This window comes from Apium graveolens, chromosome 1 (assembly GCF_009905375.1).
Source record: "Apium graveolens cultivar Ventura chromosome 1, ASM990537v1, whole genome shotgun sequence".
In the NCBI taxonomy this organism is placed as follows: Eukaryota; Viridiplantae; Streptophyta; class Magnoliopsida; order Apiales; family Apiaceae; genus Apium; species Apium graveolens.
Genome location: NC_133647.1, coordinates 31,651,554 through 31,676,435, shown reverse-complemented (window position 1 = coordinate 31,676,435; position 24,882 = coordinate 31,651,554). Strand labels below are relative to the sequence as shown.

General features: G+C 34.5%; 2 protein-coding genes across 3 annotated transcripts; one reads left to right on the top strand and one right to left on the bottom strand.

The window, feature by feature from the left end:
- Positions 1–12,458: 12,458 nt before the first annotated feature.
- LOC141662895 (secreted RxLR effector protein 161-like) lies at positions 12,459–13,094 on the bottom strand. Its single transcript, XM_074469251.1, has one exon. It carries the CDS (start codon positions 13,092–13,094, stop codon positions 12,459–12,461), a length of 636 nt encoding a protein of 211 aa, XP_074325352.1.
- A 4,917-nt stretch (positions 13,095–18,011) lies between these two features.
- On the top strand, positions 18,012–23,401 carry LOC141662567 (protein TIC 22-like, chloroplastic). 2 transcript variants are annotated; one of them, XM_074469230.1, is made up of 7 exons: positions 18,012–18,516; positions 18,588–18,653; positions 19,120–19,176; positions 22,663–22,722; positions 22,809–22,889; positions 22,962–22,997; positions 23,142–23,401. In XM_074469230.1, the coding sequence occupies exons 1-7, from the start codon at positions 18,064–18,066 to the stop codon at positions 23,232–23,234; spliced, it is 846 nt and encodes a 281-aa protein (XP_074325331.1). In that variant the 5' UTR covers positions 18,012–18,063; the 3' UTR covers positions 23,235–23,401. The 2 variants fall into 2 exon arrangements, with proteins under 2 accessions (XP_074325331.1, XP_074325330.1); XM_074469229.1 differs by having other exon boundaries at positions 18,579–18,653.
- The last annotated feature ends 1,481 nt before the right edge of the window (positions 23,402–24,882 follow it).

Sequence of the window (24,882 nt, the reverse complement as noted above, 5' to 3'; positions counted from 1 at the left end):
TAAAGGATCTACCCCTTCCAGTGAAGGAAGCGAATGTTCAAGGCTGATCCACTTATGCTAGTTCAGGAATCTCTGGCCAGAGTGAATGAAATTAGAAAGGAGTTTCTAATTTGCATAGAACTAAGCATAGTAATTGGTAAGCAAGTGATTAAATTAGATAGGCTTGACACAAGATCCATGCCTTGTATTTAATCGGGACATTGTAGGGTAGAAGGAGTTTATTGTACGGTAACTATTCACTGAATAGGTTCTTGGTATTCTAAGCAGTGAATTCGTATTATCCGGATAGTCGCGATATGCTGAGAAGTATCCCTCACGATGTAGAATAAATGTGATTAATTAATTAATCATATTTAATAAATTAGAGAATTTATATAAATAATGATAAAATAGTTTTATTATTATTTATTTCTACTACCGGCTTAATATTGAACCTACAGGGTCACACCATAAAAAGAGAATGATTTAATGGTGGAGGAATTAAATAATAATGGCTAATAATTATTTATTTATGAAATAAATAATTAATTGGCAAATTTAATAATTGATTAAATGAGATTTAATTGATTATAAATTAATTAAGAAAAGTTCTTAATATTATTCATTAAAAGATTTAATTTTTGGAAACTAAACCAAGAGAGAGAATTATTTCTAAAGTGTTTAGAAAAAGGATTAATAATTAAAATGTGTTTTAATTATTAATAAGAATAATAAATGGGTTAATAATAATAATATTTTATGGGAAAATTTCAGCTGAAAATTTTGCCTATAAATATACTATTATAAACCCTATTTTTATTCTAACCCCAATTTTTAGAAAAACCTAATTCTCTCCACCTCCTCCTCCTCCTTAACGTCGTTTTCTTGGTGGATACCGGTGGAGTGCTTCACATTTGAGGAGCAGCTGCTAAGGATCTCCGATCGTTGCTTTTGGATCGCATATTAAAGGTTAGTATTCGTTCCCTATGTTTTAATCACGATTTATATGCTTTTATTTGGATTTTATATGTGTAAAAGTGCTTTTACATGCTTCCGCTGCGATTAAAATCCAACAATGGCATCAGAGCTTAGGTTATATGCATATAGATCTGTGGTAAAAATTTCAGAATTTTATGTGCTTGTATGAATTAATTATGATTTTTACAAGTTATATTATGGATTAATTTTGTATGATGAGAAATCATTTCTCATAATAATTTTGAATGTTGATCTGGGTTCTACAAGTGTTGTAGATCGTCTGGGTATTTTTTTCATAATTTTATGATGTATAGATTTTTTATTATGAATTTTTGAAGTTGTTGCAATTAAAATTCGTAATTAAAAAGTATATATATATGTATATTCTGTTGTATATATATATGGCTGTAAATATACAACTGTTGGTTGTTGGCTGCTGGTTTGAGGCGGTGGAACGGAAGACAGAGTACAGTACGGTGGCACGGTGACCAAGAAAGAAAAAAAAAACGGCGATTGACTGAAAACCGGAAGGAGGACCGCGCGTCGACCACGCGCGCGTGGGGCTCACGCGCTGGCGTGCCACGCGCGGCGCGTGGTAGACACGCGCTGATGACGTCATGCTGACGTCATCAGATGACGTCATGCTGACGTCAGCATAGGGGGTGAGGCGCGTGACGCGCGTGTGCGCGTGGAAGACAGTCACACACGCGCCTGACAGCGCGTGTGCGCGTGGGGGCGCGTTGGGAAGCTTCTTTTGGCGCGTGAGGGTGTGTGGGAGCTCAGAATTGGGTGATTTTGGTGCCGTTGGATTCGTCTTTTCGAGACGCTTCTAATGGTATATTATATGATATTTTATGAAATTGTTTCGAACTGTTTATAGCTAACAGAAGTGTTTTAAAGCTGTTTTTGATCGTTTGAATTGATTTTAAATGCTTCATGTGATACATAGAGATGTATAATGCTTAGACCTACATGCTAGATGATGTAACATGCCTACCTTGATGTTTATTCATGTTTATATATGTGATATATGCTTAGTTTATCATGCGATGATAGATTTAGGTGAACTTAAATGAACATAAGGCGCTTGTTAGACAATATAGTATAGTGAAATTGTTTCATAACCTTAAGAATAATATTATGAATACAATCATGAGATTCTTGTGTTTATGAAACACGTAATTGAATATGAATTTTCGATATGAGAGAAAGGATGATTCTGTCAACAACAGATTTCTATCTGTAAGAAAGGGTTATTAAGTGACGCCTCTTGACAATGCTCCACCCGATCTGGGAATCATCTGATTATTGATTATTGATTTGAAATATTTAATTTAAAAGGAAGAATCTCTTTATAATATGATTATGATTGTAACGTAATATAATCTCTCTAAAATTAAATAATATCAAGTAGTAATTGGCCAATGACACAACGGGCTTGTGTCGGTCATAGTCTTCCAACATGATAGAAAAGTAGTTCTTATTTTTGAATCATTGTCGGTTCGTGCTACAGCCGAGGGCTTTGATTTCGAAATAAGAAATACTTGTCTATTACATAGAGATGTGTACATTGAATAAGAATCTAAAGGTCGTTACGTGCCACAGCCGTGGGCCTTTGGGGACTGATTCAACTGTACGGAATGTTGGGTTAGACTTGACTTAGAATATTGAGTTTTTCGTGCCACAGCCGAGACTCAATTATTCAAGAGGCTAAAGTTTGATTAGGGAATAACATAAGATGTAATTGACAAGAGTTGTCTGCCTATTGAACATTACATGGCGGTTCGTGCTACAGCCGGGGTTGTGTAATGGAATGTAGGATCCCTATTCCCACTAGCATTATGAATGCTTAATTTTTCACGTAGGGGGTTGAATAAATTAGATAAACTAGTGGGAGCCACTTATGAATAAAGACCCAATTCATATAGTAATTTGAAATGAAATCGAATATTTGCTAAGTATTGTTATGTGTTTATCATTTACAGATTTACTTTATACGTTATGTCTTCTGCACTATCACTCAGGAGCATACTAGATGCTCACAAGTTGACTGGTCCTAATTATGCTGACTGGCTTCGAAACTTGAGAATTGTTCTCAGGATTGAGAAGCTGGAATACGTGATTGACTCACCTAAGCCTACTGAACCTGCTAGCGATGCGCATAATGATGAACATGTTATGTATCGTAAGTGGATAGATGATGCAAATGTTGCTCAATGCATCATGCTAGCTTCCATGAACATTGAGCTACAAAAGCAACATGAGCATATGGATGCTCACACTATCCTCATGAATCTACAAGAGTTGTATGATGTGGCGGGGAGGACAGCTCGATATGAGATATCGAAGGAGTTGTTCGGTTGTAGGATGTCTGAGGGATCATCTGTGAATGACCATGTACTTAAGATGATCAATTTGATTGAACGTCTTGGACAACTTAGTTTTTCCATGGATGGGGAGTTGAGCCAAGACTTGGTCTTGCAATCGCTTCCGAGTTCGTTTTTCACAGTTTGTTGTGAACTTTCACATGAATAAGTTGGATGTCAGACTGCCTGAACTCCACAACATGTTGAAGACTGCGGAATCGAATTTTCCCCCTAAGAAGAGTTCTGTTCTTCTAATTGGTGAAGGTTCCAATCCTAAGAAAAGGAAGAGGAACTCTTCCAAGAAGAAGAAAGTAGGTGAAGAAAAGCCGGTTCCACCAAAAGCTGAAGACCCCGAGAGCAAAGTTGTTTGCTTTCACTGTAACAAGGTGGGGTACTGGAAGAGGAACTGCAAGGTTTACCTTGCAGAATTGAAGAAGAAGAAGGGTAGTGAGACTGCCGCTTCTGATTCAGGTATGTTCATGATAGAAGTGAATATGTCATTAAGCCAAATTTCTACTTGGGTATTAGATACCACCTATGGTTCTCACATCTGCAATTCGTTGCAGGGACTAAGGAGAAGTAGAACTCTTGAGGAAAAGGAGGTGATTCTATTGATGGGAAATGAAGCAAGAGTTGCTGCTGAAAATGTAGAATCGTTTCATTTACATATGCCTACGGGCAAGACTATTGTTTGAAATAATTGTTATTTTGATCCCTCGATTGTGAGGAATATTATTTCTATTCCCATGTTAGACTTGGCTGGATTTTCATTTATTATTAAGAATATTAAATGTTCTATTCTTAGAGATAATATTCTTTATGGACGTGGTGCTTTAAATAATGGTCTGTATATATGTGACATAATTTACTTCAGATTGAACAAACTAATAAAAGAAATGGGATGATGAAAATCTCACTTTATAGTGGCACTGCAGTCTCCATTTAGTAGACATGGAGAGAGGACTGCAAATTTGCTAGGAATGGTACACACAGATGTATGTGGACCAATGTCTAAGCAAGCCATGGGTGGATTTTCATACTTCATTACTTTCATAGATGATAGATCTAGATTCGGATATGTGTTTGATGAAACACAAGTCTGAAGCCTTTGAAAAGTTCAAAGAGTATAAGTATGAAGTGGAGAAACAACCAAACATAGTATTATAACTCTTCGATCAGATCGAGGTGGTGAATACTTTAATGGAGTGTTTCTAGATTATCTCAAAGTAAATGGTATAGTCTCCCAGTGGGCTCCTCCAGATTGGTATCTGAAAGGAGAAATCGAACTTTGTTAGACATAGTTCGGTCCATGATGAGCTATGAGAATCTTCCAGTATTCCTATGGGGTTATGCATTGGAAACCTCAACATATTTACTGAATAAGGTGCCTTCCAAATCTGTTCCTCAAATTCCGTATGAGATATGGAAAGTAAGGAAACCGGGTCTTAAACACGTTAAGATTTGGGGATGTCCAGCTTATATCAAGAAAGTTGACCCAGATAAGCTGGAATATCGATCCGTAAAATATAGTTTTGTGGGATATCCTAAAGAGACTTTAGGGTATTACTTTTACACCGATCATCGGGTGTTTGTCTCCAGACATGCTACCTTCTTGGAAAAGGAGTTTATCCTTGAAGGAAACAGTGGGAGCAAAATTGAACTTGATGAAGTTCAAGAAGCACAAACTACTACGGATCAAGTGGAAACACCTGTTCTGACTGAACAACCTTTTGTGGAACAGCCCATTCATAGAACAGGTAGAGTGTCTCGCCAACCTGAGAGGTAATATGGCCTTGTCATTAAGAATGACAATGAGTTGTCGATCATTGATGATGACGACCCTGTGACCTATAATGAGGCTATGAGTAGTGTTGACTCAGAGAAATGGCAAAGTGCCATGAAATCCGGAATGGAATCTATGTATACGGTATACGAAAGAATGATTAGAGCAGATGGGCAGGTGGAGACCTATAAGGCCAGGCTTTTGGCAAAAGGATTCAAACAAAGGCAATGGATTGACTTTGATGAAACCTTTTACCTGTAGCCCTGTTAAAATCAGTTCGGATTTTGCTTGTGATTGCTGCTTACTACGACTATGAAATCTGGCAAATGGCCAGATGGTTTTCTTTCCAAGGGAAATGAAAACCTAGTGTGTAAGCTGCTGTGAACCATATGTGGTTTAAAGCAAGCTTCTCGAAAGATGGAACGTTCGTTTTGATGAGACAATCAAAGAGTTTGATTTTATCAAAAACGTAGATGAACCATGCGTCTACAAAAGGGTTAGTGGGAGCGCGGTAATATTTCTTGTATTGTATTGAAATAGAGTTGACATACATAACAACATAGCAGACCCACTCACAAAGCTACTTTCTGAAAGTCACTTTGATCTTCATAAAGACTAGATGGGTATTAGATACCAGAGTGATTTGCTTTAGTACAAGTGGGAGATTGAAAGAAATATGTCCTAAGTCCAATCATATATTAGGATTTAGGAATAACTTCCTGTGTAATCTGTTTTGATTTCATTGATATTAATAAAAGACTTGTTTTGTTTTTATTACGGGCTTTATCTATTTAAGTGTTTAAATAAGATATACCATAGTTTAGAGTAAAGCTTTTTATGGATTATGATGAGATCATAATAGTGAGACCTAAAAGATGATAACTCTAAACTTAAATAGTTCCTGGTCGTAGGATTACTAACTGGTAATTAATAATCCGCAGAGATCGGTACATACTATGCTTGCTTCATTATGAAGGATGTCTGTTCTCATAGACATTTGTGTGGTGACACTATAGCTAGTATGTAGGTGCTTATTATAGAATAAGTTCACTGAACATGACTCGCCCAGCTGAACAACTGATGGAGTTCACTCACGTGTCAGCAGTTGTTCACATATTGATAGTTGTACAAGTATCCTTATACTTGAGGTCATCATAGTCATCTTGTGTACACTGAACTATGCTTTGGTTTAGTTCTTAGTCTCCAGGGACAATTATTAGGGCTCTACTGGGTATAGGAATTTGTACACGAAGATAGTGTATGATCAATAAAGGATCTACCCCTTCCAGTGAAGTAAGCGAATGTTCAAGGTTGATCCACTTATGCTAGTTCAGGAATCTCTGGCCAGAGTGAATGAAATTAGAAAGGAGTTTCTAATTTGCATAGAACTAAGCATAGTAATTGGTAAGCAAGTGATTAAATTAGATATGCTTGACACGAGATCCATGCCTTGTATTTAATCGGGACATTGTAGGGTAGAAGGAGTTTATTGTACGGTAACTATTCACTGAATAGGTTCTTGGTATTCTAAGTAGTGAATTCGTATTATCCGGATAGTCGCGATATGCTGAGAAGTATCCCTCACGATGTAGAATAAATGTGATTAATTAATTAATCATATTTAATAAATTAGAAAATTTATATAAATAATGATAAAATAGTTTTATTATTATTTATTTCTACTACCGGCTTAATATTGAACCTACAGGGTCACACCACAAAAAGAGAATGATTTAATGGTGGAGGAATTAATTAATAATGGCTAATAATTATTTATTTATGAAATAAATAATTAATTGGCAAATTTAATAATTGATTAAATGAGATGTAATTGATTATAAATTAATTAAGAAAAGTTCTTAATATTATTAATTAAAGGATTTAATTTTTGGAAATTAAATCAAGAGAGAGAATTATTTCTAAAGTGTTTAGAAAAAGGATTAATAATTAAAAGGTGTTTTAATTATTAATAAGAATAATAAATGGGTTAATAATAATAATATTTTATTGGAAAATTTCAGTTGAAAATTTTGCCTATAAATATACTATTATAAACCCTATTTTTATTCTAACCCCAATTTTTAGAAAAACCTAATTCTCTCCACCTCCTCCTCCTCCTTAACGTCGTTTTCTTGGTGGATATCGGTGGAGTGCTTCATGTTTGAGGAGCAGCTGCTAAGGATCTCCGATCGTTGCTTTTGGATCGCATATTAAAGGTTAGTATTCGTTCCCTATGTTTTAATCACGATTTATATGCTTTTATTTGGATTTTATATGTGTAAAAGTGCTTTTACATGCTTCCGCTGCGATTAAAATCCAACAGTTTGTTCTTTTTCAGACATGATTGTTTGGATCTTTACTGTATGTGTGTTAACTGGATAAGCTCTGATACCACTTGTTAGGTCACGCAACACTGTAGAAGGGGGTTGAATACAATGTTTAATACAATCAAATCGATTTAGAACACAAGTAAAAGAAAACAGATGTATTCGATATAATAAACTCTGTTACAACAGAACTGTTCTCTCTCGGTGATGAACAAATATCACGAGAGCTGCTAGGTTACAACGTATGATCTTCTTAATGATCGTAACACATATAGTGTAAACCTATGTCTGTGTTTATATAGTACATAGTTACAAGCTAACTTCTAATTGATATGGAATATAATTCTGTCTCCTAAAATATATCAATCAGATATCTTATATAATTCTTCTAGTCCTCTAACTATTTTCATGCATATCTTCTTCTATATTAGTCTCGATCTTCTACTGTTAATCAGCTTCCTTCCTTAACTGTTAGTCCTCCAGTACTTAAGTTCTGATATCCATCTTCTGATATTATCTTCTGATAATCTAAGTCCTGATATCCTTAAGTTCTGACTTCCAGTAAGTCCTGATTCCAGTAAGAACTGATATTTCCTATTTGTTAAGATCTGATAACTAAATATGAAACATATTAGACATGACATCTCAAATATATCCAACATTAACTATCAAGGTTAGATCAACACAAATAAATGAGCTAAAAGGCTCAGCAAGTAACTAATAAACAATTCTAGATATCAAAACAATAACGACATTCTGATTCTTAATACACTAGGTGGCAGTATCTTAACGATATATCGGAAAGGATTTAAAGAAAGGGTTTCAAGGAATTTTGAGGTTCAAATTCTGTATACTCAATTTTCAAGATCAAATGACAGGGTTCTCAAATAGGCTCTCTCAATATTAAAAATTTCAATCAATATAATTCCATTCAAATCAAAAAGTAATGAATAGCACTTATCGCACAATTAATAATCTTTTACTTCCAAAATTTTGCAAAATAAAACCCTTGATTAGATTATCCATCTTTTATTTATGATAGTTTCATATTTAGCATCTTTTTAATACCTAATTCATGGTCATTTCATAATTTTATTAATAAATAAATTATTTATCTTGTTTTATAGTAAAATTAATAAAATCAAAGTTTTAGTTAGAAAATGTGCAAATAAGGAAGGAGATGAACTATTCTAGAAGTCAACGGAATTGGAAGATAAATAGAATCATTTAGCTGTTAAAATGTGGACTACCCACATTTTCCAACATAAATATAAATAACTCCTTAGTAACCAATGTTATATAATTATTTTCTAAACATTTAGCTGTTTATCTTTGGATCATACAATTTAGTCACTCCATGTAATGGGTAGGTTTTGAGTTATACGGCGAGACGAGGACAGATCATGCTAGCATGTTATATGATGAGTTATGGCCTTTATTTTACGTGACAGCTTTAAGAATTTTCCGATGTTCATGATGATCAACTCTTCTGGTCTAAATACGATATGCATTTGGTTTGTGTTAACAGATAAATTTAGTTAACAAAAATTTGTGATTAACGGCCGAAATCAAGATATGCAGCGGTGGTCGGTGATTGGAGCTCTCAAACACGTACCATCGCAATGTGCCTACGTGCCTCCTTTTATGGAGGATCAAGCCATATGTAATTTTTTGGGGAAAAACCAATGTGGACTTGGCTTCTGAGGCCCAATAGGAGTTGTCGAACCAACTTCCTATTATAACTCGAACATTAATTTACTTTAGCAGTGCCAAAAAACGCGTAGTCATAAAGGCCCAAATCTCGATTACGACTTTAGAAATTCACGAATAAGGAAACTTCCCGGCCGGTGGATATCCCATGCGCTACCACTATCTTCATCGTTCGTAATCGAATGTGTAACCACAACTTATCGCAATTACTTACGCACATCCTTGCCCCCCGATGATAATCCACCGGAATACGGGACAAGTGATCACGGACGTATAAGTGCGAAGTGTGAGATAACCCCAAAGTCTCCCGACGAGGACAACCTGTCCATTGTAGAGACAAGGCTCCCAAAATACACACCAAGTGTTAACAACCATTCCCCTACGAGGATAACTTGCAAGACTATAAAATGACACATTTAATACGTGTTTTTGGAGAACGGGCTCCCGGAGGCCCCTTCATGCTCTAAGGGCTTTAGAGCCCTCTAAAGGCTCCTCTGGACTCCTAGGGTGCGCCTTAGGTGGGATGGAGATCCTTCGGGTTTCTCCTCTTCACTTATATAATTGTTGTGTTTGATTCACTTCTCATTTAAGTTGTGGGAGCAATATTCTTGCTAATTTATTATAGTTATCCATTTTGCATTGTTGAGCGGCCACTTCCCCGGAGCCCGGATCATTATTTACTATTTTATAGTTGTATTCATTCTCCCTTAGCTTCAGAACACCTTTTATAGACTTATTCATCAATATTTATTCTTCTTCGTCATCCCCTGCTATATCGACTGTCGTAACATTCTTGCTGCAGCGAACATCATAAACTTCCCTTGTCGTGGCCGTTGTAAATCTTCGTTATAGTAGTTGTCAAAAAACTTTGTGTAAAAATTTATGAATCATCATCGTAATTCCTCATCATTGATGGTTTTCGCAAACGGTCGATTGTCACCGGTGCTCAGGAGATGTGTTCACCGGAGCTCGTACTTCTTTTTGCTTGACGATGATCCGACCTATTTCCTTTGAAGACCATATAAAATATATGTGACAATTTTATGCCATAACAGTTTATTTTCTGTAATATGCTCATGAACCATTAAAAATAATTTTTCATCATATAGATCGTAAGGTGCATGTACATGTGATGGTAATTTCATATGATACATGGATTTGTGGAGTACCCGTGATCAATTATATTAGCGGGACTCCGACCACTTTTGCAAGTTCACATGGTTGAATGATAGTTTATGTAATATTAGCTATAAAATCTATCTATATAAGTTTTATTGATCTTAGAAAGAAATTTACTGCATTATAACTTGGTGCATTAGACATACTACAATCATGCATAATCGTTGAACCAAAAATGGATGTAATAATTCACGAAAGTTGAATGCACAAGTAAGTTAAATTAGACTTAGCCCAAACAATATTTTATGTACATGCAGTCTAACAAAATCAAATTTTCTTATCATTCAAGTCCAAATAAGCCTAATTTCTTCCAATTTTGAGATTTTTTCTATTTTATATCATAAATATTAAACTATATTTAAAAAAAATCTATTACTAACAAGTTTGAAAATAGTAAATGTGCATACACACACAGACACAAACACACACCTTATCACTTCGAAAAGGTTCATCCCAGGGTTAACAAAATACTTATCAAAAATATATTATTGATGTAACTCATCTTATACTTGTAATCATAAGTACTGAGTTTCAAAAACAACAATAGCAAACAGATGCTTGGGAAAGTATTGAGCATCTTCAACGAAATATTTAAAGGCCAGACTCGTCAAAAGAGATTTTGATACTAGTAAGACATTATACACTTGTAAACATGAGATCATTATTCAATTGAACTGCATGTTCTACAAATTATTGGGTATAGAGTAACTTGTTACTTTGAATTTCTCAGTTGTTCTGGAGGCTCAGATAAATCTGATATTATAGATTAATACTTATTTTGTTTGTATTTAGAATATGAATGGGACAAAAACACTAAATTGATGACCATATTAAAAATTGATAAACCAACATGAATATGTCTTATGTGCCCATACTCATGCAGAACAATAAGAGTGTCTAAGGGTTATTACATTAAGATGTGATCTAAATCTATTGCCAATCTTAAGACTACTTTCAAACAGGTTTCGAAGCCTACATAAGTTGTTGCAAATAATAATTGTCACTATTAAGAAGCCGAGTAATTGGAAGAGAAAATATTATACTTATTTGCAGCATCTGAAAAAAAAATGCCGAGTATCAAAATTTCAAGTATCGAGTTAGGTTTTAAATGGCGCGAAGAATAAAATCGTTGATGGTAAATAATAAAGTCTAAGTTAGGTTTCGAAGTAATATCGATAATTGATAGCCAAAATTCGAACTCAATGTGAGGATTGTATTGTGGTACACAGTTCAAAATTAAATTTCAGAGTGAGGATATAATTGTGATGCGATATGAAAAAAAACATGACAATAGGAAGTTTAAGTTAAATATTTGATCGGGAAGAAATCTAAGCATTGATACTATATAATCATAATAATATATTGATTTATGTCATTTCATTTACAAAGTTGAGTTAATAATAATTATAAAAATGACTAATTACAAAAATTTTTGTTTATTACAATAATTGTAAATTTTCAGGAATAATTATGGAATATTGATTGATAAAAAATATACCACTTGTTATAAACCTTGACTGAAAATATTAGTTATGTTTAATATAGAGGAAGTATAGGAGAATAGAAGATATGGAGAGAAAGTTGTATCTCATTTCATTAGCTAAATGAGCTATTTATAGTAGTTGGTTTACAAGTCTTACTAAGTAAGCTATTCAAATCTTTTTCATTAAGTATTACAAAACTTCCTCGATAAGCTTTACAAGTCTTCCTCGATAAGCTTTACAAGTATTCCTGATTAAGTTTCTTTCTTAAGAAGCCGTGCAAGTCTTCCTCAGTAAGATTTGAGAGACTTCCTCGATACGCTTTGACAATCACTTTATATTTATTTGAATATTTTAACACTCCCCCTTGATTGTCAAATGCGAGTTATTGCAAAGATTGACTACCTCGTTAAAACCTTGCAAGGGAAAACCCAGTGGGATAAAAACCTTGACGAAGGAAAAAGAGTACAACCTCCCCCTGAATAAAATGTCTCACATTTTGACATTTTGATATAACAAACTTTTTAACCTCCGCATACCCATATTATTTCTCAGCTTCTCAAATATCGATTTAGGTAGTGACTTTGTAAGTATATCCGCCAGATTATCGCACGAGCAAACTTGTTGTACATCAATATCATCATTTTCTTGAAATTCATGAGTGTAAAAGAATTTTGGCAATATGTGTTTTATTCGATCCCCTTTTAATATATCCTTCATTAAGTTGTTTGATGCAGGCCGAGTTATCCTCGAATAAAATTGTAGGATTGTCTGAAATACTTGATAATCCACATGATTCTCGAATATGTTGAATGACTGACCTTAGCCAAATACATTCTCTACTTGCTTCATGAATTGCTAGTAACTCTACGTGGTTTGATGAAGTTGCAACCATAGTCTGTTTTGTAGACTTCCAAGAGATAACAGTATCACAATATGTAAATAGGTAACCTGTTTGTGATCGCCCAAAGTGAGGATCTGACATGTATCTAGCATCTGCATATCCAACTAGCCGTGATCTTGAATTATTTGGGAAGAATAGTCCAAGATCGATTGTCCCTCGAAGATATCTGAATATATGTTTGATTCCATCCCAATGCCTTTTAGTAGGGTCAGAACTAAATCTTGCCAACAGGTTTACTGCAAATGCAATATCAGGTCGTGTGCTGTTTGTAAGATACATGAGAGCGCCAATTGCGCTGAGATATGGAACTTCAGGTCCAAGAGCCTCTTCATCTTGTTTTGTAGGACGGAGAGGATCCTTTTCAATCTCGAGTGATCGAACAACCATTGGCGTGGTTAGTGGATGAGCTTTGTCCATGTGGAACCGATCAAGAATCTTTTCAGTGTAGTTTGATTGATGAACAAATATTCCTGAAGATAAGTGCTCCATTTGTATACCTAAACAAAATCTTGTCCTTCCAAGATCTTTCATTTTAAACTCATTTTTCAAATAGTTAGCAGCATTAGTAATATCTTCAGTAGTACCGATAATATTCAAATCATCCACATATACAACAATAATAACAAAACCAGTTGATGATCATTTAATGAAAATGCAAGGACACACTTGATTATTAACATATCCATCATTTAATAAGTATTCACTAAGCCTGTTGTACCACATACGACCAGATTGTTTCAAACCATACAATGATCGTTGTAATTTAACAGAATATAAATGTCGAGGCTTAGTGTCCTCAATATTTAATCCTTCGGGAATTTTCATATAAATATCACTATCAAGTGATCCATATAGGTATGCTGTCACAACATCCATCAAACGTGTTTTCAGTTTTTCCATACAAGCCATACCCATTAGAAAACGAAAAGTAACTCCATCCATCACATGAGAGTATGTTTCTTGTTAATCAAAACCAGGTATTTGAGAGCATCCCTGGGCTACAAGCCGGGCTTTATATCTCACAATTTCATTTTTCTCATTTCGTTTTCGTACAAATACCCATCTATTCCCGACGGGTACTACACCAGCTGATGTTTGGACTACAGGTCCAAATACATTTCTCTTTCGTAAGGATTGCAATTCTTCTTGAATCGCAATTTTCCATTTTGGCCAATCATCTCGGTGTCGACACTCTTCTATACTTTGTGGTTTAGGATCGGAGTTCGTAATAATATCAGATGCCACAGAAAAAGCATATACATCATCAACCTCAATACTCCCACGATCCAGTAATTTTGCGTTATGGACATAATTCATTGAGATCCCATAGTTTTCAGGTACCTTTGCTTATGTGTAAGAATTTGCCACTTTTGGGGCATGTGCCACTTCTGGGGCAACATTCTCTTCTGGAGTTAATCCCACGTATGGGAGTTTTGTTACAGCCACTTCAGGGGCTTGAACCTCTTCAGGAGGCAATACCACTTTTGGGGTATTTTCTGAAACTTTTGCCACTTTTGGGGCAATTCCAATCAATTTATGTTGTCGTGGTATAATATCTTTTGCGCCAATAGGTCTACCACACTTTTGGCGTGGCTTTGAATCACCAATTAATTCCGTTGAAACTGATTTATTGCCAGGGATTTCAATCCTGGCTGGAGCATTAATAGCAGGTATATATGATTTCACAGTATTTCTAGAATCATTAAATGCATCTGGCATTTGATTAGCAATATTTTGCATATGTATAATTCTTTGAACCTCAGATTCACATTATTTAGTACGCGGATCAATAACATTTAATCCTGAGGCATTCCATGATATTTCCGAACTTAATTTATGCAAAATTTCATCTCCCCTAATGTAGGGAACATAGATTCATCAAAACGACAATCAGCATACCGAGCAGTAAAAACATCACTACTTAATGGTTCCAAATACCTTATAATAGATGGAGAATCAAAACCAACATATATACCGATTCATCTTTGAGGTCCCATTTTAGTTCTTTGAAGTGGTGATATAGGAACATACACAACACAATCAAATACTTTTAAATGAGATATATTAGGTACCTGACCAAGAACCAATTCTTGAGGGGATTGTTTGTGGTAAGCAGAAGGCCTTATTCTAATTATATTTGCAGCATGAAGTATTGCATGACCCGAAACAGATATAGGTAACTTTGCTCTTAGGAGTAAGGGACGGGAAATAAGTTGAAGTCTTTTAATTAAGGATTCTGCTAAACCATTTTGTTTATGTACGTGAGCTACCGGGTGTTCGACTGAGATTCCTACTAACATACAATAATCATTAAAAGTTATAGATGTAAATTCAGCAGCATTATCTAGTCGGATTGATTTAATGGGATGGTCAGGAAATTGAGCTCGTAGTTTAATTATTTGGGCAAGTAATTTGGCAAAGGCTGTATTTCGGGTTGTAAGTAGATATACATGAGACCATCGAGTTGACGCATCAATTAAAACCATAAACTACCTAAATGGGCCAGAAGATGGATGAATAGGACCACAAATGTCACCTTGAATTCTTTCTAAGAATTTCAGGGACTCAGTTTGAAGCTTAACTGGGGATGGTCGGACAATCCGTTTTCCTAACATGCCGAACAATGAAGTTCATCTTGGGATTTTATCTTTTGAGTTTTAAGAGGATGTCCCACAAAATTTTCAATGATAAAACGCATCATAGATACTCCTGGATGACCGAGTCTTTCGTGCCAAACGGAAAGTAGTTTTGGGTCTATGACTTTTGGGATGTTGTTATTATGAGATTTAAGAACTCGTATACTCGTAACATATAATCCTGAAGAAACTGAGTGGAATTTTTCTAAGACCCTTTTATTATCAACGGTGTTTGAGGTGATGGGAAGGTATTCTTTTTCATTCTCATTAGTAGTTTCAACGTGAAACCCATTAAGACGGATATCTTTAAAACTCGGTAGGTTTCTAGTTGACTTGCTAGAGTATAGAGCCTCTTGTATGTGTATGTGTGTCTTATTTGGTAGAAGAAAACTAGCTTTCCCAAAACCTTCTACTATATTTGATGTACCCGATACCGTCCAGACATGTGAGTTGGTTTTAATCAATTGTGAGAAGTATTTCCGACTCTGTAAAATAGTGTGTGTGGTTGCGCAGTCAATAATGCATATATCTTCCATCTCTATACATATATAAACGAAAAATATCAAAAACACACTGAGTACATAGATCAACAACATGAAACAAGTACATAAAATGAGTACATAATGGAAATAAGTAAAACACAAAGGAAATAAGTAAAGTAAGACAATATATATGAAGTCTAGTCATCTAAACCATAATAAAGATTAGCACCAATGTCTATTTCATTCGAGGCCTTATTGATTGGTTCATTAACTAGATTATAATTAGCGAAGTTGGTTTCTACTCTCTTTCCATTATTCTTTTTGGATGACTCGTAGAGGTCAACAAGATGTTTGGGTGTGCGACAAGTACGTTGCCAGTGTCCCTCAAATCCGCACCTATGGAAGATGTCTCGGTTTACTCCTTGGGGTGCCTTTATTTTATTTGGCACTTCATGTTGTCATTTCTGGTGGCCAGAGTTGTAACCATCACGTTACCACATCAGGTGGCCAGAATAATATTGATTGCAAAACCGACCACGAAAATTTCCACGTCCACGGTTTCGTCCATAACCCCGTTCTTCTCTATGCCCTTTCCCACGTTCATTCTACAGGAATGACATGTTATGTACTTCAGGTATCTGGGCAGAGCCTGTGGGACGTATCTGATGATTTTTCAGTAGCAACTCATTATTCTTTTCAGCCACAAGAAGGAGAGATATCAGCTCGCCATATTTGTGGAAATTCCGCTCCCTATATTGTTGAGCCAGGATCATAGTGTTGGGGTGAAAGGTTGAGAGGGTCTTTTCAATCATTTCAGCATCAGTAATATTTTCACCACATAAAATTAATTTTGAGCTTATCTTGAAAAGAGCAGAATTATATTCAGCTACAGATTTGAAATCTTGTAACCTCAAATTAATCCAGTCATATCGGGCAGATGGCAAGTGAATAAGTTTCTGGTGATCAAATCTATCCTTGAGATTATTCCAAAGGGTGAGTGGATTTTTGATAGTGAGGTATTCGGATTTTAGATCTTCGTGGATGTGATGCCTAAGAAAGATAATTGCTTTTGCATTTTGTTCAATAGTTGAGATTTTTTCTGGGTCAATAGTATTTTTAGGCCATTAGCACTAAGGTGTAATTCCGCATCAAGGACCCATGATAAATAATTATTCCCCGAAATATCCAAGGCAACAAACTCTAATTTTGCAAGATTCGCCATTTTGAATAGATTTTGAATAAGATATAATATGTCACATAATATTTAAACAGACAAGTTGAAATAATAACTTTATACAAAAGTTACGACAGCATAGCCGGCCATAAAACTTTTGATTATTACTTGACGGCAGCACCATCTTTATAGTAGCATTACTTGATGGCAGAGCCATCTTTATAATATTATTTGACGGCATAACCATCTTTATAGATTTCAATCAGTAACAAATAAATATGTAATAATAATTAGAATAAAATGAGTAAAAGAAATCGTACCTCTTTTATGAAATAGTTTTAGTTGTTAGAGACTCGTGGGTCAGAATAAGTCGTAGCTCTTTTGAGAATAAAGTTTCAGTTGGCAGAGACTCGTGGATCAGAATAAGTTGTAGCTCTTTCGAGAATAAAAATTCAGTTGGCAGAGACTCGTACTGATAACGTGTTATAAACCTTGACTGAATATATTAGTTATGTTTAATGTAGAGGAAGTATAGGTGAATAGAAGATATGGAGATAAAGTTGTATCTCATTTCATTAGCTAAATGAGCAATTTATAGTAGTTGGTTTATAAGTCTTACTAAGTAAGCTATTCAAATCTTCTTCATTAAGTATTACAAAACTTGCTCGATAAGCTTTACAAGTCTTTCTCGATAAGATTTACAAGTCTTCCTGATTAAATTTGTTTCTTAAGAAGCTGTGCAAGTCTTCCTAAGTAAGAATACGTTTTGACAATCACTTTATATTTATTCAAATATTTTAAGACCACTAAAATATTGTAGATATAATAACTTCTAGATAATAATTGTTTTGAATGCTATAAATTGAAAATTGATTTTTTTTGAATATTTTAAAAAGGAAAGAAGGTTATATAAAATAAGATGATGAACAGAGCAATTAATTAATTTTGAAATTGATATTTTGGAAAAATTAACATTCTATTTACCGATAGTATAAAGTGCACAAGCAATAAATAAAGAAATTACAAAACCCCAAAACCTGGAGCTGAGTGAAGAAGGGGCAAGCATGAATTTCCTAAACCCCAAAAACCAAAAACCAGAAGTCCAATTGAAATTGGAGCAAGCCTTGACACATCTCCAAACCCATTTTACAAATCTCCAGAACCAAGCAAAACAACTCGCTTCCAACATTAAGCCACCATTTTTTGCTATTAACAACCACCCTAACCCTAACCCTAACCCTAACCCCAATTGGGCTCGTATCTCCACCAATCTCCCTCCCCCTCCTTCTTCGTCGTTATCGATACGAGAAATCGAAGAAAGGTTAGCCGGGGTTCCAGTCTACGCTCTCAGCAACCCAGCTGATGAATTCGTGTTGGTTTCCAGTGGGAGTTCCGGAAAATCTCTTGGCTTGTTTTGTTTTAAGGAAGAGGATGTTAATACCCTTTTGGACCAGATGAAATTAATGGACCCCGCCATGCGTGACGGCTCCAAAGTTGTTGCTGTTGCGCTTAATAAAGTACTCCCCTCCTACCTTTGCCTTCCCCTTATTATTGTATTCCTCATTTTAAGTTTTTGCAGGTTTTTCAGCTTAAAGTTGATGGTGTCGGGTTTAGGTTGATACCGGACTCTTCCCAGATCAATTATGCAATTGCTGTATGTCGCTCATTTTAATCACTTTATGCCTATCGTTATCACTGTTAACTTTTTTCTGCTATTTTGCCCCGTTCTTTTATGCAATATTTAGTAACTAAAGGAAATATAAAATAATCCTTATTTATTGTTAATATAATAACTAAAGGAAAATCATTAGGTAATGACATAATTTTTTGTATGTTTGTAATATGTTTCTTATGCGATTTTTATTGACCAATGTATTCTCTCAAGCTACATTCTGTTGTTTAAAACTCTTATTGCATCCTTTTGTGATTGAAGCTAAATTTCTAAAAAAAATAAAAGCTGGATAGTTCAACACATAATAAATATAATGTGCAATTTGCGTACTTCATTTGATATTGTTAATGGATACAAATATTACTAGCTTTGGGTGGACAAATATAAAGTCTTATACCTGTTACTCATCTTCTGTCAACTTAAGAATAATTATGATTCTTGCTTATAGGAAAGAAAAAAAGCTGGTTCCTCTGATGGTAGCTTCTCTGGAGTTCCAGTTTTCCAGGTTCTGTTTTCAAACTTATTTGGTCATTTTTCGTTTTCTGTATTCTAAAAACAATATTTAGCAATCTTGACTTAGATTGGGGACACTCCGGAAAAAGTGTGTCCAGATAACGAGTCTGACCTTGAAAGATCTTTATGCAAGAATTCTATGGAATTTCCATGGGCATCATTTAGTACTTAATAACAAGATCATGACTTCAGTAAACAATGATTTCTAGCTTTTGCATTTTGTGTGAGCATCAAAATAACATATTTTCAGCTATAGATTGATGTATGATTTTTTATTTGGCATGTTAATGCAAGATATTTTGGTTTGAACCTATTAAATATCACCTCCTGCTCATGTTCCTTCCCTTTCTCCTTCTCCCCTTGCATGAGGTGCTGGCCTTCTTGAGTCAAGCAATTAACAGGCTCCTCAAGGTGCTTGCCTAGGCGTTGGTCGGGATTTAGGCTGGGTTTAAAGTAATAAAAAATATAAATTACTTAGTATTTAAGTAGAGTTCACTTGAATTTTTTTTTAATCACAAAGTAGAGTTCACTTGAAGTGACTGGAATGGAGGAACGAAATGAGTATTATAAGGGGAATGGAAATGAATGGAATGATTTTTACAGTCTCTCTCTCTCTCTCTCACAAATACACACGGAATCAGATTGCCTTGCATGTAGATAGTTTTTCACCATTAGCTTCTAAAACACCTTACATGTAGAATACTGATTTAAGTAGTTACTAATGAAGATGTGATGGATATGAACACATAAACGAAATGTTAAGTATAAAAGTATAGATATATTTTAACTAGGCAGCTTCCTCCCAAGCATCAATATCAATTATTATGCTCCCAGGCTGCAAACTAGTTTTCCCGGATAACTCTGTATATGGTGTCATAAAAACATATAAATCCATACTGTCGCGTCTTGGAGCGTCAAAATTCTGCATAGAAGTTGAAAACACTAACTCATTAATAATTTAAAGACCTCGTCATCAGAAAAATAAAGTACATACTCAAAATTAAAGAAGAGAATATATATCTGAACGTATATCATAAATCGTACATGGACTAGTCATTATTCAGCAAACACCTTTACACTAATTGAAAAGGATGCAGTCATTCATTATTGGCGGGAACCGCAAAAACAAAAGGCAGCAAAAAAGATTAAGCAAATGCAGGCTTCAGATCACAATGGAACCCCAAAACATAATTCTTAAAATTCCAATAGTGCTAGAATTGAATAAGATAATCTGTCAGTGCTGAAGTTTTAGGATGCTAGGCCTACAACATAAAAATATATTTTTTTTTAGTTTCCATTTTTATAGGTATCACCTCAGAAACTACCTTGTACCATTTAAACATTTCATGCTGCTTCATGGTAGTGTTTTAGGAAATCAGACACCTTTTGGATGTCCTGTTAGTGGCTCCATCAATCCTCAAGATAGCACAACTCTAAAAAGCAAAGATAAGTTCACTTCATTCCAGCCCCACCATATATCAAGCTGAAATCAATGAGATCAGGTTCATTTCCAAGGATTTCAGTTTCTCAAAATTCAGGATTATGAGGCCCTTTTCATGTCAAAATCAAGTATTTCCGTCAGTCCTAACTGACTTACCGCAATTGGGAGAATTACAAGTTTATCCTCTAAGCTGGGGAAAAGAAGATGCCACTTTGTTGCAAATTGGCACCAAGTCAGAGCCTTTTAATTTATTAAGAATAGTATAATTTGACACAGTATTTAATTGGTTATGTATGTGTGTATATAAATGTGTGTGTGTGTATTTATTTGACTTATTTGCTATTGAGTTTAATTATCAGCTTGGTTGTTTTGGGCCTTGGTATATAGTTAATTATGTGTATATATACTTGCTATACACGTCTCTATTAGACACACTTTGATTATACTCTGTTCTTTAGAATAATTTTGAATAACTGTTCTTGGGATATCTTATAACTCTTTGCTTAATATCTGTTTTAGTATATTGTCCTGCATCATGTAGTATTTAGGTTGAAAATACACACACATACGCACACAAAGTTTACGCGTACAACTTAAAAATTGTTAACTAGTTGCTGCATAACTTTTTCCATATTTTATAATTACAGAATGAGGGCTCATAGAACGAAAAATTACCTGTAAACCTGAATTGGATAAATACTTGTGTGCCCTTTATTTATGGGAAAAGTCCTCAGAAGTAATAGATACTTGTGTGCCTTATATTTGTGGGAAAAGCCCTTCTCAGAAGTAAAATGAGAAGAAAAGAATTTAAATCAACTAAATCAGTAGTCTGTAAATCAGTTGGAATAAAACTGTACCACCTGTTGTGAAAGGAATGAAATTTAATGCATGAATAAGGAACGGAAAGTGAATAAGGCATTCTATTTTTCTGACCCTGCCAGACGGTCCAATCTTCACACGTGAATGTGGCATTTGATTCGGCCCTAGTGAAAACAGCCTTAGCTTAATAATAAAATCATGGACTCTTGTAGCTAAGAGCTTGGATAGACTGTAATATTTGGACGAATTTAAAATTACTAAATATGGATTCAAAATAGTAGAAATATAGATTATATACTGCATACTCTTTTGGGCCAGATTAAATAGTAAACCATGAGCCTCGTAAGATAAAATATTAGATAATATTTAATTTTGGTTAAAATAATAGAAACATGGATTATTAAGTCATTTGAGCTGGGTGTTCTATATATGTTAATCTTTATTTAATATTTACCTTTTAATCCACTTTCAAATCTGTATTTTTTTATCCTTGTATAAATTGACCAAAAGTACACGGAGTATTTTATTTTTTTAGTCTTATTTCAAATTTAGTATTAAATGCTATATATATAATAGTATTATTTATACTAAATTTGTATATAGGGCCATGCAATTATGCAAAGCATGGGCTCTCTCTGTTGCTGGTATTGACATATTCTCGGACTAGCTTTGTAAACTACTAAGATAAGATGTTGGAAGGAAATTTTAAATTAAAGAAGACATATACAAAATAGAAGTCCCGCCAAGTCAAGACTCTGAGAAAAGTTCAGGGAATGGAGCTCGGTTTGTACTTTGTATCATGTAGACCTGTTTTATAGTTTCATTTTTGTTCAAAAGTTGTTTAAAGGTATGTTGTGCAACAATGTTTGAAATATGCCAAACAAGCACCTAGTGTGTTTATTCAGGCCCTTAAATTTTAATCATTGATGTCAGAGCCTTGTGGGGTGCTGTTTCCCTCATGGCTATGATTATTCTGTCATGGTGGGGATGCTCAATATCTTTAAACTCCCTGATTGTAGCGAACATTCTGAAATTGAATATATCTTAAATGGTTGTGTCGGAGAGATTGGGTGTTGAGCATGATGGCGAATACGTAAAGAAGTGAACAATCTGAAGCATGCTTATAAAGTTATAATATTTTATATGAAGAGTGTTCATCCTTCTTGACTTTATTTTGGTTATCCTTGGTGACTTGATTGGATATTTTATAAATTGCAGTCCAGGAGCTTATTATTGAAGAGCCAAAAAACGAGATATCGTCCTGTTTTCTTTAGAAAGGTTTGTGTCGTATAACAATTCAGGCACCTAAATTTGTAGTTATGCGCCCTTTCCTATCACGTATATTGAACTAGAAGGATTATTAGGAGGATTTAGAGAACTCTTTGCGTAAAGCTTCTAGCGATCAGAGGAAAATGAATCCTGCTCTGAGGGAGGGAGATATACAGGTACACATTGATTTTTTTTGTCAGGCTGTTTAATACTCCAATAAAGTACCAATTTTTATTTGATCTTCACAGGTGGCTGTTTTTGAAGACATAATTTTAGGGATGAAGGTTAGAGTTTAGAATTCCTATTATTTCCAATACGGATTATTAATGAACCTATTTCTTGTAGTAAAATAGTCTATCATCCATTGTTGTGTACATGGTCCTCAGTCTATATTGGAACATGACTAATTAGCAAAATCTACCGTGCAGGATAGTTCCAGGTCGGAGTGGGATGACGTGGTATTCATCCCTCCTGGATTTGATGTCACATCGGATTCATCCCAGCGGAAGGTTTCACAGTGATATCATTAGTAACGTCCATTTGAGAGCTCCTTGCAAGTTGTGTTGTATTGCCTCCAAGTCTCAGTCCTGTGTATTCATATCCTGAGCTTGAATGTTAGATTGTATTACATTGCTCCAAGTCTTGGTTCTGTTCCTGCATATTTGAAGAGGAGAATATATTAGCTATATGTAATGGTGTTTTTTGCGGCCATTCCTCTTGCATTAAGTGCATGGAGGAAACATCACACCACCCACATTAAGTGCAAAAGCATTAACTGATATTAAGAGCTCTTCTTTTGACACTTGCTCTTCAATTTCTTTTAACCATCTGATACTCACATATTTCACACCCCATTTAATCATCACACATATTCTAATTTTCACTAAAATCTATCAACCCTTCTCATAGTACTTGAACAGTAAATAACCGTAGTTCTTTAGACTTGCACTTATGGCCCATCTCATATTTCAAATCACAGGAAATAGCACAAGCCTTTTGCAATTTTTACAGCTCTTATATTAGCAATAATATACCCCTATTATTTCTAATAGAATTCTGATTTTCTCAACCAGGGCTTGAAAACTTTGTAGCCACATTTGGAGTAGGCAACATGTGTGGGTTTTACATTGGCTGCTAACATTGCTTTTATTTTGAGGGTGAAAATTGTGTTAATACCATTTCCTAACTTTTAATGACTCTTCTTGCAATCTTGCATATTCAATAGATTCTGTAATGGACACAGGCCTTGAGAAAAGGGTTTCACTGTATTCCTTTAGCGACCCAATAAAACTGTGAAGAATATATAGGCCTTTAGGTAAAACATGATTACACTATAGCATTACCGTCCCTAAGGTTCTTCAAACTCATCTACATAAACCCTCTAGTTCACCTACCTGATGCAATTTATTAAACACTTCAACAATATTCACCTCAGCTTCATTCCTAAATATCCCTGTCACATCTACAACCAATTCTTCCCAACTCACATACTAATTGCTACACTTCTTAATTAATATTCTTACGTGAGAGATAAGAAACAAGTAAATTGTTATTGATTTCAGAATGAATCTTTACAAATTAAGAACTACCTACAATTTAATTTATTTATTTTATCATATATAGTTACAAATTAATTATCAAATTAAAAAAAATGTAACTGCAAATTTTTTTATTTAAAAAATAAAAAATTAAAAAAATAGTTTAAAGTGGTTCTGTAGTAGAATCTCATTAGAATCACAAATATTCAAAACTATTACTATAATATAATCAAATTTAAAATCATTTTTTTTTCAAAATTGTAAGTGTTAAATTTTTTACTATATTTAAATATAATTATTATTGAATTTTATACTTTTTAAAATAAAACTTTATATATATTATAATGAAATTCAATGATTTTTCAGATGTGAATTTTGTGTATTCGTGGAGCAATTGCCCGGGCAATCTATTTACAACAAAAGAGGATATTATTTTTTTAGGTAAGCATGCTAGCTACTAGCTAGATAATGAAAGGAGGACGAAGCAAAACGGTTGGAGAAGTGAAGGCCACACAATTTTGCAAATCACATCCTTCTTCTATTCTGTGTTGTGTTTTGATTGGCCTCCGTTATATCCACTTGGGTTTTCCCTTTATTATTATGGCAATGTCATCGTATAATATATATATTA